The 15,244-nt window shown below is 50.8% G+C and overlaps 1 protein-coding gene across 2 annotated transcripts in view; it reads right to left on the bottom strand.

Annotated features, from left to right (window-relative positions):
• Positions 1-15,244, bottom strand: part of SLC20A2 (solute carrier family 20 (phosphate transporter), member 2) — an 87,652-nt gene that overhangs the window by 9,103 nt on the left and 63,305 nt on the right. For both annotated transcript variants that reach the window (XM_015407734.1, XM_015407735.1), the window contains exons 6-8: positions 6,929-7,045; positions 5,562-5,765; positions 4,157-4,745 (exon numbers count right to left, since the gene is read on the bottom strand). In XM_015407734.1, coding sequence (XP_015263220.1) covers positions 4,157-4,745; positions 5,562-5,765; positions 6,929-7,045 — 910 coding nt within the window. The remainder of the gene's footprint in view (positions 1-4,156; positions 4,746-5,561; positions 5,766-6,928; positions 7,046-15,244) is intronic.

Genomic DNA, 15,244 nt, shown 5'->3' with positions numbered 1-15,244 from the left:
ATTGGCTGCCACATCTCCAGTGGCCTCAGAATGGGTCCCTGGCCCCTATGAGTGGGGTAGTTTCCCCAAAGGCCTTTTTACAATGTTTTCCTCTTTTTCCCCACAGGCTGTTGTGCCCCTGTGGATCCCTGCACACTGGCAAGCCATCGGCTGGCCACTTGCTGGCGTGAGCCCCACCCCTCCTTCGGCCGGGGTCGCTCCCTTCCGGCCCAGCCATGTCCACTTCCAGCCTGGCCTTGGGAACGCTCCGCCACTGCCTGGGCCTTGCAGGGCTGCCTGGCTGCTCACACCATCGCCTGTCTTTGAATCCTGAACGTCACGTGAAAAAGACTTCCATCTTGATCGTAGTACTGGTTTTTCCTGCTAGCAATTTACATGCTCCATTGTACTGATGGCCACTCAAAATTGAGGAAAAAATATTCTGCCTGTAGTACTTTGATTCTGTTAGAACATGTTGCGTGTGTCAGCAAAATGACTTGGCTTGAAATCTGTGGTGGCATTCTGTTTTTGACCAAGAGGGAATAATCCCCCAAAGATTTTCAGCTTTGCCTGTAGCAATACGATGGCTATATTTTCCATTTCTACATCATTAAAATCAGGGCTATTTTGGGGCAGGAACGCACAGGAACAGAGTTCCGGCTGGCTTCAGAGTTGGCCACACCCACTACAACCAAAACCTCTGCGTGCGCAGCTACAGAGGGAAGGCCTGGAGAGCGACACACACACCCCCGGTTACTCTGAGGCGGGGGGGGGGGCCCTGGAAGGATCAGGGAGACATATAAATGCCTCCCTGTGCCTTCCCCGGCTTGTCCAAGGGCCGGCATGGGGTGTGTGGCCTAATATGCTAATGAGCTGTACTGTCAGGGTTGTGGCCTAATATGCTAACAAGTTTGTGCTGTTGGGTGTGGCCTATTATGCTAATGAGTTCCTGCTGGGCTTTTTCTACAAAAAAAGCCCTGATTAAAATACTTACAAATGTCACCCGTAATTTAGTTGCTGTTTCAAGGATTTTTCATCATTATTTCCTGAGAAGCAGAAAGGAAGACTTTTTAAATTAGGACAGCTAACTATAAAACCCATAAAACGTGAAGTGGGGTGGTGGTGGTGGGGAACAGCTCCAGTATAAGTTTTGTGTAGACCCCAGGTGTGTTCACTATCTGCCACATTCTGACCTGCGAACATATGTCACTGGCCACACACACACGCCCCCCTAAGGCTGGTACAGATGCCATGCTGGCGTGGACATTGTGGTTTAAGAAACTGAAGGTCAAATTAGGAGCTTGGCAAATTTCAAGTCTCTCATTTGCCTTGAGTTTCTGTTTTAAGACGCAGTCCAGGGGACTCATAAGAACAGAAGAGACGCCAATGTTGGATCAGGCCAAAGGCCCATCCAGTCCAACACTCTGTGTCACACAGTGGCCAGAAATACCAGGTGCCTTCAGGAGGTCCACCAGTGGGGCCAGGACATTAGGAGCCCTCCCACTGTTGACCCCCCCCCTCCCCAGCACCAAGAAGACAGAGCATCACTTGCCCCAGAGCCCCTATCTATACCTTGTGGCTAATAGCCACTGATGGACCTCTGCTCCAGATGCTTATCTAATTCCCTTTTGAAGCCGTCCATGCTTGTAGCCGCCACCACTTCCTGTGGCAGTGAATTCCATGTGTTAATCACTCTTTGGGTGAAGAAGTACTTCCTTTTATCCGTTCTAACCCGACCGCTCAGCAATTTCACTGAGTGCCCACGAGTTCTTATATTGTGAGAAAGGGAGAAAAGTACCTCTTTATCTGCTCTATCCCATGCTCTTATAAACCTCGATCATGTCACCCCTCAGTAGTCATTACTCCAAGCTAAAGGGCCCTACGCGCTTTAACCTTTCCTTATAGGGAAAGTGTTCCAACCCTTTTATCATTTGAGTTGCCCTTTTCTGCACTTTTTCCAAAGCTATAATATCCTTTTTAAGGTGTGGTGACCAGAACTGCACACAGTATTCCAAATGAGGTCGCACCATTGATTTATATAGGGACATTATGATATCGGCTGATCTGTTTTCAATACCCTTCCTAATAATCTCCAGCATAGCATTGGCCTTTTTTAGTGCAGTCACACACTGTCTCGACATTTTCAGTTAGTTATCTACTACAACTCCAAGATCTCTCTCTTGATCAGTCTCTGCCAGTTCAGACCCCATCAGTGTGTATTTATAGTTCAGACCCCATCAATGTGTATTTATAGTTAGGATTTTTGGCTCCAATGTGCATCACCTTGCACTTGGCCACATTGAACCCCATTTGCCATGTTGAGCCCACTTGCCCATCTTTGACAGATCCCTTTGGAGTGCCTCACAATCCCCACTGTTTTTCACCACCCTGAACAACTTTGTATCATCCGCAAATTTAGCCACTTCACTGCTTACTCCCAACTCCAAATCATTAATGAACAAGTTAAAAAGCAAGTACTGATCCCTGCGGTACCCCACTGCTTACCACCCTCCACTTAGAGAATTGCCCATTTATACTCACTCTCTGTTTTCTATTAATTAGCCAGTTTTTGATCCATAAAAGGACTTGTCCTTTTATCCCATGATTTTTTACCTTACTTAGGAGCCTTTGATGAGGGACTTTATCAAAAGCTTTCTGGAAGTCAAGGTAAACAATATCTATTGGATCCCCCTTGTCCACATGTTTGTTCACCCCCTCAAAGAACACTAACAGGTTAGTGAGACAAGATCTTCCCTTACAGAAACCGTGCTGAGTCTGCCTCAATAGGTTTTGTTCATCTATGTGCCTACTAATTCTTTCCTTAATAATGGTTTCCACCAATTTACCCGGTATCGACGTCAGACTGACTGGCCTGTAATTTCCCGGATCTCCTCTGGAACCCTTTTTAAAGATGGGAGTGACATTTGCTACCTTCCAATCCTCAGGAATGGAGGCAGATTTTAAGGAAAGATTACATATCTTTGTCAGGAGATCTACAAGTTCACATTTGAGTTCTTTCAGAACTCTCGGATGTATGCCATCTGGGCCTGGTGATTTATCAGTTTTTAAGTTGTCTATCAGTTTTAGGACCTCCTCTCTCGTCACCTCAATCTGACTCAGGTCTTTCAACACCCCTCCTGAAATCAGTGGTTCTGGAGTGGGCAAGCACTTCTCATCTTCCACAGTGAAGACGGAGGCAAAAAATGCATTTAGCTTCTCAGCCATTTCCCTATCATCCTTCAGTATTCCTTTTACCCCTTGGTCATCCAAGGGCCCCACTGCCTTCCTGGCTGGTTTCCTGCTTCTAATGTATTTGAAGAAAGTGTTATTGTTGGTTTTTACGTTTTTTGCTATATGCTCCTCATATTCCCTTTTTGCCTGCCTGACTACAGACTTGCATTTTATTTGCCATAGCCTGTGTTCCGTTTTATCAGCCTCACTGTGACTAGCTTTCCACTGCTTAAAGGAATCCTTTTTACTGTTTACAGCTTCCATTACTTTGTTTGTTAACCATGCAGGCTTTTTCCTATACCTGTTTGTGCTTTTCCTAACCTGCGGAATATATTTTTTTGAGCTTCTAGAATCGTAGTTTTAAATAGTTTCCAAGCTTCCCCAGTGGTTTTGACCCTTTCTACTTTTCCTTTCAGTTTCCTCCCCACATGTCCCCTCATATCAGAGAAGTTACCCCTTTTAAAGTTAAAAGTGGCTGTGTCAGTCTTTTTGGCCAATTCCCTATTTGTACAAATGTTGAACTCAACAACACTATGATCACTGTTCCCAAGCGGTGCAATCACTTTTACATCTCTCACCAGGTCTTGAGTGTTACTTAGGACCAAATCAAGGATCGCCTCTCCCCTGGTAGGTTCTGTGACCATCTGCTCCATAGCACAGTCATTTAGAGTGTCTAGAAACTCGATCTCTTTTTCTCGACTAGAACACAATATGTTCTGTTGACCCAATTAAATTAAGACATGGAACCTAGCACAAACAGGCAGTGAGGATTCATGCAAGAAAGCAGTTTGAGTGCAGGTCCTATAACTGCTAATGAAGACAATCGTTTGAACAACCTCTGGTGTGTTTTTTTTAAAGAATGACGTTTATAAAATTCTGTGGCATGCCTCTCATGAACACTCCACAGCCAGTGGAACAGTTCCACACACAAGCTTACCACACTTACCTAACGTCATTGCCTCCGTGTGCAAAGGATCCAAAGCAAGCTGTAAGGATCTGAAGAAAGTGGAAAAGCAGGTGGACCTCTGAGGTGTCCTTCTCATCTCTCTCCTCTTCCGCAGGATCTTCTGTGGGATTATTAGGATCCACCAACTCTGTCGCCATCTTCATCTCCACGCCACCCTCCTCTGCTTCGATTTCTGCCTCCGCCACGGCATTGCAATAGCTGGAGTAGCTGTCATAGCGCACCCGTTTTTTGGAATACGACACTGTGTCCCCAACAAGTTTCTCACTGTCTTCTGGAGTGGATGTATCAGTAGCCTTGAAGGAAGAATGCACTGGCATCCCACATATGGCGGCCGTATAACAAGTGTAGCTGTTGTTGCGCCGCAGGAACTTGTAGTTATTTTCTTGGGCTGGTCTGTCACTGTTGCCCCTGTCTAAGTGTATTTTGTGCAGTAAATCTTTATACAACCCTGAGTCTTTGTGTACAGTGTGATACACATGAACATCACTCTTCATGTGTCCATCAAAATTAAACGTGCCGTTGGAAATCGGAGATTTCACCGTACTGTGAGTCATTGAAAATGCCCTCCCTGAAACGGCAGAGAGAAACGTTTTATTGCAAAAGTAAACCAGAACTATGGCTAGAGAAGCTTCAGCAAATAGTAAACTTCTTTTCCTTATAGTTGTGCCAGCTTAACGTTTATGCTCCAAAATATAATTAACTAGCTGCCAGAGTAAAATGCTTTGGAGTCCTGAATGAGACGAGTCCCAGAGGAAGTCGTCACAGGATCCATGCTGCAGCCGAGCCCTTCCTTGCCCTGCCTCCCCAGCCCTGGAAAAGACTTGCTGAGCAGGGAGCTGTCGAAGAGCAGCTCCAAAGGACACGAGCAGCTCAGGGCTTAATGCTTTTTGCTGTGCGCCGAGTTTTGTTGGGGCAGGAAAGGGGATTTTTAAATCACGGAAAGAACTGAAATAAGGGGACTTGGGAGAGGTTGAACACAATAGAAAAAACATATATTTTATGAGGAAGGGAACTCCCTCAAAAATAAATCCAGCGCTTATTCCCATGGTGGGTGGCTGATGCCTGGGCAGGAGGTCAGTGCAGAAGCAGGCGGGTCTGATAGAGTCCAGAAGCTGAGATGGCTACAAACTGCTGCTCCTCCGCGCGGGGTCCACCTTCCCCATGCCACACAGCAGTCCAGGCACACTCAGCATATTCTGTTTCATCCAGAAACCTACAACTGGACAGTTCGTCCCCCTTCCACTGTGACCTTGCTCTGCCACTAGAGAGAAGGGGAGATCAGATGCTCTTGCCCGCATTCTGGTCCCCTGGTGAATAACCCACATGGCAGCAGCCTGGAACAACATGTCAAATGAGTCCCTGCCCCCCTCATGCAGACTCTTACCATATGGAACACGTGGGTGACTCCCATTAGCCACACTGTCTGATACGCCCGCCTCTTCTGTCCCAGAGCCAGTGAGGGGGATCGTGCTTTCATCCGCTGCCTTGGCACCAGGAAGCTCTCTGAAGACAGCTGCGTCCTCCTCTGGGATCTTGTCAAGGCTTTCGTCAGATATTCTTGATAGGGCACCTTCTTTCTTTAACCGACCTAAGGAAAACTCAGAGCTTTAACCATCAGTTCCATCATTCATCTGTATTAGATGTTACTGACTAGAGCGGTTTACTTAGTACTTCGCTGTCTTGTTAAACAGCCCAAACATATATTTTTTTTAATTTGTGCGTATACACACACACGCAGGCCACCAATATTTTACTGATCTTTAATATACCTCTTAGCCTTAGTTAACTTCCCCGAGCTAAAGGCAACTCAGGACTCACACAGATGATGTTCACACATCTTTATAGAATATAAAACAGCCTCAGTTTGCCTTGGGGCTGTATGTGGAAGGAAGGTTAATTCTTAAACTTCCACACAGTTTCTCTAATCATGACCTCGCTCCATGTTTCTTTATCATTATTTTACAAGGATAAAAACAAACATCCCTTTAAAATGCTCACAGCAGAGCAGGGTAGCTGGTTCGAATTACTAAAGTAAAACAAAGGTTGAAGACTTAAACCTCCTCTTTCTTCTCCAAGGGCTCCAAGGCAAACTGAAGCCACACAAAGGGCAGGATAGAGACATATCCCATCTTTTTCAGCCTTTAGATTTTATAGGGAATTCTGTCTCAGACCCCAAATACTGTGCAAGGGGCAGGGGAGGGGGATGGAGTAACTGGAACATCGCGGCCCATGGCGGCCCCCCCTTTTTGATCTTCTGACCTCCTCCTGATATGCAATGGGGAGTGTGTAATTTCAGTCTTTCACGTATCCTGTTAGTTGTGAATTTTTAGCTTCAGTTGTTTTAATCTGTCTTATCTTTATTGCACTTTGTGCCTTGTGAGCCGCCCTGAGCCTGCGTGCGGGGAGGGCGGGATATAAATGGAAATAAATAAATAAATAAATAAATAAATGCCATTTTCTACTTAAGACAACTTTCAAATCGATTTGTGACATGGCACGGGAGAGTGTTGGTTAAAAGAGAGGTGGATTAAAAGTCGGACTGGTACATGCAAGCTGCTTTGTGCCCCTTGGATGATGGTTTGCTTTCTTTGTTTAGACAAATACAAGCAACTAAATGCAAAATATTTACTGAGCAGACAACAAACCATTTATTAAAATATTCTGAAACCAGTTTTTCATCCACAGGTAAAAGGCATTCTATTTGACAATGTTTTTTCAGCCAGATTCATTTTTGCTTCCCAAAAGACATACTTGCTATTTTTCTTCTCATCCACGGACACACCACTATCCAGACTAAGATAGCAAAGACCAATGATACGCCAATGGAAATTAGAGCTATTGCCCAAATAGGAAGAACAATTCCTAGGACTGAAAAAGAAAGAGTATAATGTTACATTCTTGTGCATTGGGAATGGCCACAATTCATGTGATGCTCTCTACATCCAGATACCAAACGCTGAGGGCTGCAGGGGAAGGGTGGGGGAGCAGCTGGAAGAGTTTGTCGGGAACATACACTTCTGGCCAAGTCTCCTTCTGCATAATACATAAGCTAAAAATTTGAATTTGCAGCACAAAGGTTGGCACATGGACAAAATAATGACAATGTCGCCTTGTGAATTACATACAATTATTTGCTACAACAAACTACTAGTGAAGTGCATTCCACACAGAATCCAAGCTATTTATGCTTCGTAAAGGAAGCATTTCTTCATTAGAAGAAAAAGAAGAATGGGAGATTGGATTTATACCCCGCCCTTCACTACCTAAAGGTGTCTCAGAGCGGCTTACAAATTCCTTTCCCTTCCCCTCCCCACAACAGACACCCTGTGAGGTCCGCAGGGCTGGGAATGCTCTGACAGAAACTGCAGACTCAGCATGGGTTCTGTAAGGGAAGATCTTGTCTCACTAACCTGTTAGTGTTCTTTGAGGGGGTGAACAAGCATGTGGACAAGAGGGACTGCAATAAAAAAGGCCAATGCTATGCTGGGGATTATTAGGAAGGGTATTGAAAAAAGATCAGTCAATATCATAATGGCCCTATATAAATCAATGGTGCAACCTCATTTGGAATACTGTGTGCAGTTCTGGTCACCACACCTTAAAAAGGATATTATAGCTTTGGAAAAAGTGCAGAAAAGGGCAACTCGAATGATAAAAGGGTTGGAACACTTTCCCTATGAGGAAAGGTTAAAGCGCTTAGGGCTCTTTAGCTTGGAGAAAAGACGACTGAGGGGTGACATGATCGAGGTTTATAAGATTATGCATGGGAAAGAGCAGGTAAAGAAAGAGGTACTTTTCTCCCTTTCTCACAATACAAGAACCCGTGGGCACTCCATGAAATTGCTGAGCGGTCGGGTTAGAACGGATAAAAGGAAGTACTTCTTCACCCAAAGAGTGATTAACACATGGAATTCACTGCCACAGGAAGTGGTGGCGGCTACAAGCATGGACGGCTTCAAAAGGGAATTAGATAAGCAGGACCTCCTGATGGCACCTGGTATTTCTGGCCACTGTGTGACACAGAGTGTTGGACTGGATGGGCCTTTGGCCTGATCCAACATTGGCATCTCTTATGTTCTTATGTTCTTTTTCAAGGACAGCTCTTATCAGAACTACGGCTTGCCCAAGGTCATCCAGCAGCTGCAAAGGAAGGAGTGGGGAATCAAACCCGGTTCTCCCAGATTAGAGTCCGCGCACTTAACCACTACACCAAACTGGCTCTCGAACTCAAACTGGCATTAGGTTTTGAATAGGCCTCCCTGTCGTCACAGAGAGGAGACTCTGAACTCCCATCATAGGAACTGGGGGCCCACGAAGACTAACGCAGACAGAGGGAGGAGACAGACAGGTGAGGCGCTTCCTCCTCAGGGACTTGAGCTGACCTCCTGCACTGCCTCACTTCCCTGTTCCCGTCCCCCCCCCCTTAACTGGCACTCAGCCACTCTGAACTTTCAAAGGGCTGCGCGCATCCTCCCCCCTCATCAGGTTGGGTTGGGCGGGTGTGCTTGTTTTAAATTAATGTTGACAGGATTCTGGGTGCTGTTAGGCCAACCGCGTGCCTCATAGACCTGTGCCCCTCATGCTGGTTAAGGCCGGTGGTGAGGGAATACGGGGTCCCCTTGGTGGATGTTATCAATCTGTCCCTGGATACAGGCAGGAAAGGTCCAGAATTCCCTGGATGACACATTGGCGCTGGACCCACTCCAGTACGGTTTTCGCCCTGGCCATAGGATGGAGACAGCCTTGTTTGCCCTCATGGACGATCTCTGCAAGCAGTTGGATCATCAAGGCGGGTCAGCTGTTACGGCTTGATCTGAGAGCAGCGTTGGACAGTCGATCGTGACCTTTTGACCTACTGCCTCAGCAACACGGGGCTTGGTGGGGTAGTCCTGAGGTGGCTCACCTCGTTTCTCCAAGGTCGGGGGCAGAGGGTGGTGCCTGGGAGAGAGGGTGTCCTAGTATGTGGGGTCCCTCAGGGTACAATCCTCTCCCCAGTGTTGTTTAACATCTACATGTGCCCCTCGCCCAATTGGTGCAGAATTTCAGGCTGGGTGTCACCAACAGTGTTCCCTCTAAGCTGAGTTAGTGTGAGCCAGCTCACAGTTTTTTAGCCACCGGCTCACAGATTTTTGTCCTAGCTCAGGAAGGAGGGCTCCAGAGCAAACTAATTTATGCAGTAGCCAAATCGCTTGATCACAATTTTAATGCCAGTGGCTCACAGACTAGAATTTTTGCTCACAAGACTCCACAGCTTAGAGGGAACATTGGTCACTAGTATGCTGACGATACCCAGCTGTATTTGTTGATGGGCGGCTGGCTGGATACGGCGTCAGCAAATCTGGCTGAGAGGTTGGAGGCCGTGGTGGGATGGTGGAAACAGAGTTGGCTGAGACGGAATCCTGCTAAGATGGAGGTTCTGTAGATGGGTGAGGGGAAATCGGGTTTGAGATGCCAACTCCTGGCTCTTGACGGGGTGCCCTTAACACCGGCACCAACTGTTGGGAGCCTGGGTGTGATTCTGGATGCCTCCATATCAGGGGAGGCCAAGATCACAAACATTGCCAGACTAGTCAGGTAACTGGCCCCCTACCTGTCTCGCCCTGACCTGGCTACAGTAATCTATGCAATGGTCACCTCCAGATTAGACTACTGTAACTTGCTCTACATAGGGCTTGTGGCGCCCCTGCTGCTCCCGGGCAGGACTGCCACCCGTCGCCGTGACGTCTGAAGGGTGGACCGAACCCTGAACCTCCCCAGGGCGTTGGGAGTGCCCTGGAAGTGGAGTGGAAATGGTTATTCTGGAGGAGGGTTTGCCTCAGATGTCGGACCTTCAGGAGGTTACTTCACCTCCCCAAGCCCACTCTTGGTCTGGTTAGCCGTGCGTGAATGCTTACGCTCTCTCTCTGTCCTAGCAATCACTTTGTGCCTTCAACCATCCCAGCAAATCCTCCCTGGCTCGCCTCTCATCCGCTTTTATTTCCAACTCCCCTCTGGTCACACCCACCGCCCTGGCTCCGCCCCCGTTCATAAGTGTGGACGCCGAAGCATCTGCCTTTGCCCCGTCGACTCCCGGCTCCCCGGAAGCCCGACATTGTGGCGTATGCGCTCCGGCGTTCTCCGGGGCCCTCGGTGTTGAACGTGGGCGGTTCCGTGCCCGGCCGGCTCCTTCGCCGCAGGGACGGCCGCCTGGCAGCAGCGTCACCCCGGCGCCTCCCTCCGCCGTGCTGTGCCCCGTCACCGAGCCGCCAGCCGAGGCTCCTCCGTCGGGACGGTTGCAGGTATGCTGCGGGGCCAGTATTGGGGTCGTGCCATTGGGTATCTTTGTGGCCCACCCCGGGGGCCCCGGGAGGTCCCCAGGAACGTCCCAGGGGCTACCGGGACACCCCCCTTTTGCTGGGTGGTGTGGGGTCGGCATCCAGTCGGGACAGGTAGTCAGCGACTTTATGTTGTCGTCCCGCTCGATGTTCGATGACGAACTGGAAGGGAAGGAGAGAGAGATACCACCTCAGGATTCTGGGGTTGTGATCCTTCATGCGTTCTAACCAGACCAGCGGAGCATGGTCCACGATCAGGCAGAAAGGATTGTTGGCTAAATAGTACTGAAGTGAACTCACCGCCCACTTAACCGCGAGGGCCTCTTTTTCTACTGTGGAATAGTTCACTTCCGCTGGCTGCAATTTCCTACTAAGGAACAGCACCGGTCGTTCGACTCCCTGCCGCTCTTGCGTAAGGGCGGCCCCCAACCCCGTATTGGAGGCGTCTGTGTGTAAGGTGAATGGGATGGAGAAATCGGGGTTCTGTAGGATCGGTCCGGAGGATAGACTTTTGCGCAGGGCGTTGAAGGCGCTTTCCGTCGCCGGTGTCCACCGTATGGTATTGGGCTGTGTTTTACGTAGACAGTCTGTCAGGGGGCCCGCCTTGGTGGCAAAGTGCGGGATGAATCTGCCGTAGTATCCCACCATCCCCAGAAATCGACGAAGCTGCCGTTTAGTCGTGGGTCGGGGATGTTGCTCCACAGATGTCACCTTTTCCGGCAGGGGTCTAAGCTGTCCCTTACCGACCATGAAGCCCAAATAGCAAAGCTCCTGGAAGCCCACGCGACTCTTCCGTGTGTTGGCGTGCAGCCCTGCATCACGTAATGCCGTCAGGACCGATCGGACATGTTCTAAATGGGTAGGCCAGTCCGGGCTACATATGACTATATCATCGATATATGCGCGGGCATAGCCTGCACACTGTGCTAAGGCTCTGTCCACCAGGCGCTGGAAAGTGGCTGCCACCCCTTGTAAGCCGAACGGCATCCGGCGGAATTGGAACAAGCCTGGAGGTGCGGCAAAGGCCGTCTTTTCACGGTCTGGCGGATGTACGGGCACTGGCCAGTAGCCTTTGGTCAAATCGAGTGCCGTAAGGTACTTGGCTTGCCCCAACTAGTCGATCAGAATATCGGCGCGTGGCATCGGGTAGTCGTCGAAGGTGGATAGTTTATTCACTTCTCGATAATCCACGCAAAAACGTACAGTCCCGTCCGGCTTTGGCACCAGTACGATGGGGCTGCGCCACGCGCTTTGGGACGGTTCTATCACCCCCATCCGAAGCATCTCTTGCACCTCTTGGCCAATGATTTCCCACTGCTTTCTGGGTAGAGGCCGCCATCGTGCCCGCGCCACCTTACCTGTTTTGGTGTGGATATGGTGGGTTGCAAGTCTCGTGTACCCTGGTTTGTTATCAAAACCCCCTGGAATTTGGGCAATCACATGGCACATCTGCGCCTGTTGTTCGGGGTTTAAGGCCGCATCCAGTATCGGCTGCTCGGCAGGTGATCGTGTTAGGGTCCACGGGAGGTACCCTTCCCGGAGTTCTGTGGGGTCCTCCTCAAGACAGACCTGGTCGGTAGGGGGTCTGGGGTTCCACTCTTTTAAGTGGTTGACGTGCAACCGTTTCCTTTGTTTCCAGTGTGTCCCACACTGTACTTCATATGACAGTGGGCCCAGCACCTTCGTGATAGGGTAGGGCCCCTGCCAGGGGTCCCCTTGCGTGTTGGCCAACACCTGCCGCGATACGAGAACTAGCATTCCCACGTCGAAGGTCCTCGACTGGGTGTGTCTATCATAATATCGTTTTGGGGCCTGCTGGGCTTGGTGTAAGTTCTCCTTGGCCCGAGCTTGTGCCCACTGTACCCGTTCGCGCAACCGTGCCACGTACTCGGTCACTTCCTCCTCCTCCCCGCCTCTCTCCGGTTGTGCCTATTGTTCTTCGACCAAGCCTAGGATCCCCTGGGGGTTCCTGCCGTACAACAGCTCAAAGGGGGTGAACCCTGTTGAGGCCTGTGGCGATTCCCGGATCGCAAACAGGAGAGGGTCCAGTAGGAGGTCCCATGCTGTGGGCCTTTCCTGTGACATTTTCCTTAACATGTTCTTTAAGGTCTGATTCATCCGCTCCACCAGCCCGTCGGTCTGGGGATGGTGGACCGTTGTGAATAATTGCCGAATGTGTAGTACCGCACAAACTTGCCGCATCAATCGCGCCATAAAGGGAGAACCTCGATCTGTCAGGATCTCCCTGGGTAAACCAACATGTGCGAACAGGTGCATAAGGGCCTTAGCCACGCCCGCGCTTTTCAAGCTAGGTAGGGGGATTGCCTCCGGATACCGGGTTGCATAATCCATGATCACTAGTATATACCGTGCCCCTCTCGGAGTCCGGGGCAAAGGCCCCATGAAATCCATCGCTATTTTGTCAAAAGGGTTACCCGTTACCGTGATGGGCATCAGAGGGGCTCTTGGGGCCGCTCGTGACATCATCCGTTGACAGGTTGAACAGGAGCGGCAAAAGCTCCTTACGTCCTTGGCCACAGTGGGCCAGAAGAAGTGGGCTAAAAGTCGAGACATGGTATTTTGATACCCTTGGTGTCCAGCCCACTGGTGATCATGTGCCCACCCCATGGTCTCCATCTGGTACCCTGTGGGGATCAGGAGCTGCTCTAGGGGCCCCACTCTACCTTTGGCCTGTCTAAACCACACACCCCCTCTCTGCACGATGTGTGGTAAGCGATCCGCCCGCCGTGGGTCAACGATGACCCCCTCTCTTACCGCCACCTGGTCACGTAGCTTGGTCAGATCTGCTGCTTGTTCTTGTGCGGTGATAAACGCAGGGTCTCCGATCCATCCTCCATGAGGGTTGACCCTGGGTTGTTCACTTGTGGAGGTACCCTCTCCGGTATCCTCCTCGACGTCGGCCTCGGTCTGTCTGTCGCCGTTCTGCCTCTCGACGGCCGCCATATCATGTTGTTGTGAGGGCCCCGCCTGGCCGGTTCTTCCTCGTGGTACTGTCGTAGGGCCGCTAACAGGTTCGGCGCGTCGCGCCCCAGCAGCACCTTGCATGGCAGCTTAGACATCCGGGCCATATGAACCTCGAAGATTTGCCTGAGGTACTGCACGGCAGGTCCCGCATCATGGTTACTTGCGCCTGTTGTTGCTGTTGCGTGAGGTCTCTCATTAATTGTGCCTGATGTTTGGCCTAGTTGTGCCAGGTCCATGGCGTCTTCGGCCCCTGGCGTCCGGGGAGGGCGGGTCTTGACCGAATCCTGGCTGGATGTAGAGTCGCCCGACTTGTCTGATGACCCTGCGTCCCCTGCGGGAGCGGAGATGAAGGTACTCAGCCGGCTAGCGGGTGGCTGCCACCCTTGTGGAGTGGGCAAGTGCGGTAAGGGGCGCTGCAGCGGGCCGACGGTGCCCGCATTCTCCACCACGTTGTGGCACCCCTGCTGCTCCCGGGCAGGACTGCCACCCGTCGCCGTGACGTCTGAAGGGTGGACCGAACCCTGAACCTCCCCAGGGCGTTGGGAGTGCCCTGGAAGTGGAGTGGAAATGGTTATTCTGGAGGAGGGTTTGCCTCAGATGTCGGACCTTCAGGAGGTTACTTCACCTCCCCAAGCCCGCTCTGGGTCTGGTCAGCCGTGCGTGAATGCTGACGCTCTCTCTCTGTCCTAGCAATCACTTCGTGCCTTCAACCAGCCCAGCAAATCCTCCCTGGCTCGCCTCTCATCCGCTTTTATTTCCAACTCCCCTCTGGTCACACCCACCGCCCTAGCTCCGCCCCCGTTCATAAGTGTGGAAGCCGAAGCGTCTGCCTCCACCCCGTCAACTCCCGGCTCCCCGGAAGCCCGACATTGTGGCGTATGCGCTCCGGCGTTCTCCGGGGCCCTCGGTGTTGAACGTGGGCGGTTCCGTGCCCGGCCGGCTCCTTCGCCACAGGGACGGCCGCCTGGCAGCGGCGTCACCCCGGCGCCTCCCTCCGCCGTGCTGTGCCCCGTCACCGAGCCGCCAGCCGAGGCTCCTCCGTCGGGACGGTTGCAGTTATGCTGCGGGGCCAGTATTGGGGTCGTGCCGTTGGGTATCTTTGTGGCCCACCCCGGGGGCCCCGGGAGGTCCCCAGGAACGTCCCGGGGGCTACCGGGACAGGGCTACCCTTGAGACTGACTCAGAAACTCCAACTGATTGAGACTGCGGCGCTGCAGGTCCTTACTGGGACCCACAAATGGCACATTCAACCTGTGCTGTGTGAGCTGCACTGGCTTCCAGTGATGTATGGGATCAGGTTCATGGTGTTGGTAGTAACCTTCAAGGCCCTACACGGTCTGGGACCCGCATATCTTTGGGAGCACCTCTCCTGGTATACCCCTCAGCGAGCATTGCGCCCAGTAGATAAGAACCTACTGGTGGTCCCTGGCCTGAGAGATGTCCAGATGTCCTCAACAAGGTGAGGCCCAACCTGGTGAAACTCTCTGCCAAATTACATCTGGGCCCTGTGGGATCTAATGAAATTCCTGAGGGCCTGTAAGGCACAGATGTTCCGCCAGGCCTTTAGTTGAGGGCAGCAACGGTTTTTCCATCTGTCTGGTGCTCGTTTTCCTCCCCCCCCCGTGGGGCAATAGCATCATTGATTGTCTTAATGCCCCCTTTTAGGTTATTTAATGTGTTTTACTGGATTTCTATTGTTTTATGTTTAACTAATATATGTATATTTTATTGCTGTACACCGTCCTGAGCCCTGTTCCACAGGGAAGAG

This window comes from Gekko japonicus, unplaced genomic scaffold (assembly GCF_001447785.1).
Source record: "Gekko japonicus isolate JY-2015 unplaced genomic scaffold, Gekko_japonicus_V1.1 scaffold2017, whole genome shotgun sequence".
In the NCBI taxonomy this organism is placed as follows: domain Eukaryota; kingdom Metazoa; phylum Chordata; class Lepidosauria; order Squamata; family Gekkonidae; genus Gekko; species Gekko japonicus.
This window is presented reverse-complemented; position numbering and strand designations above follow the sequence as displayed.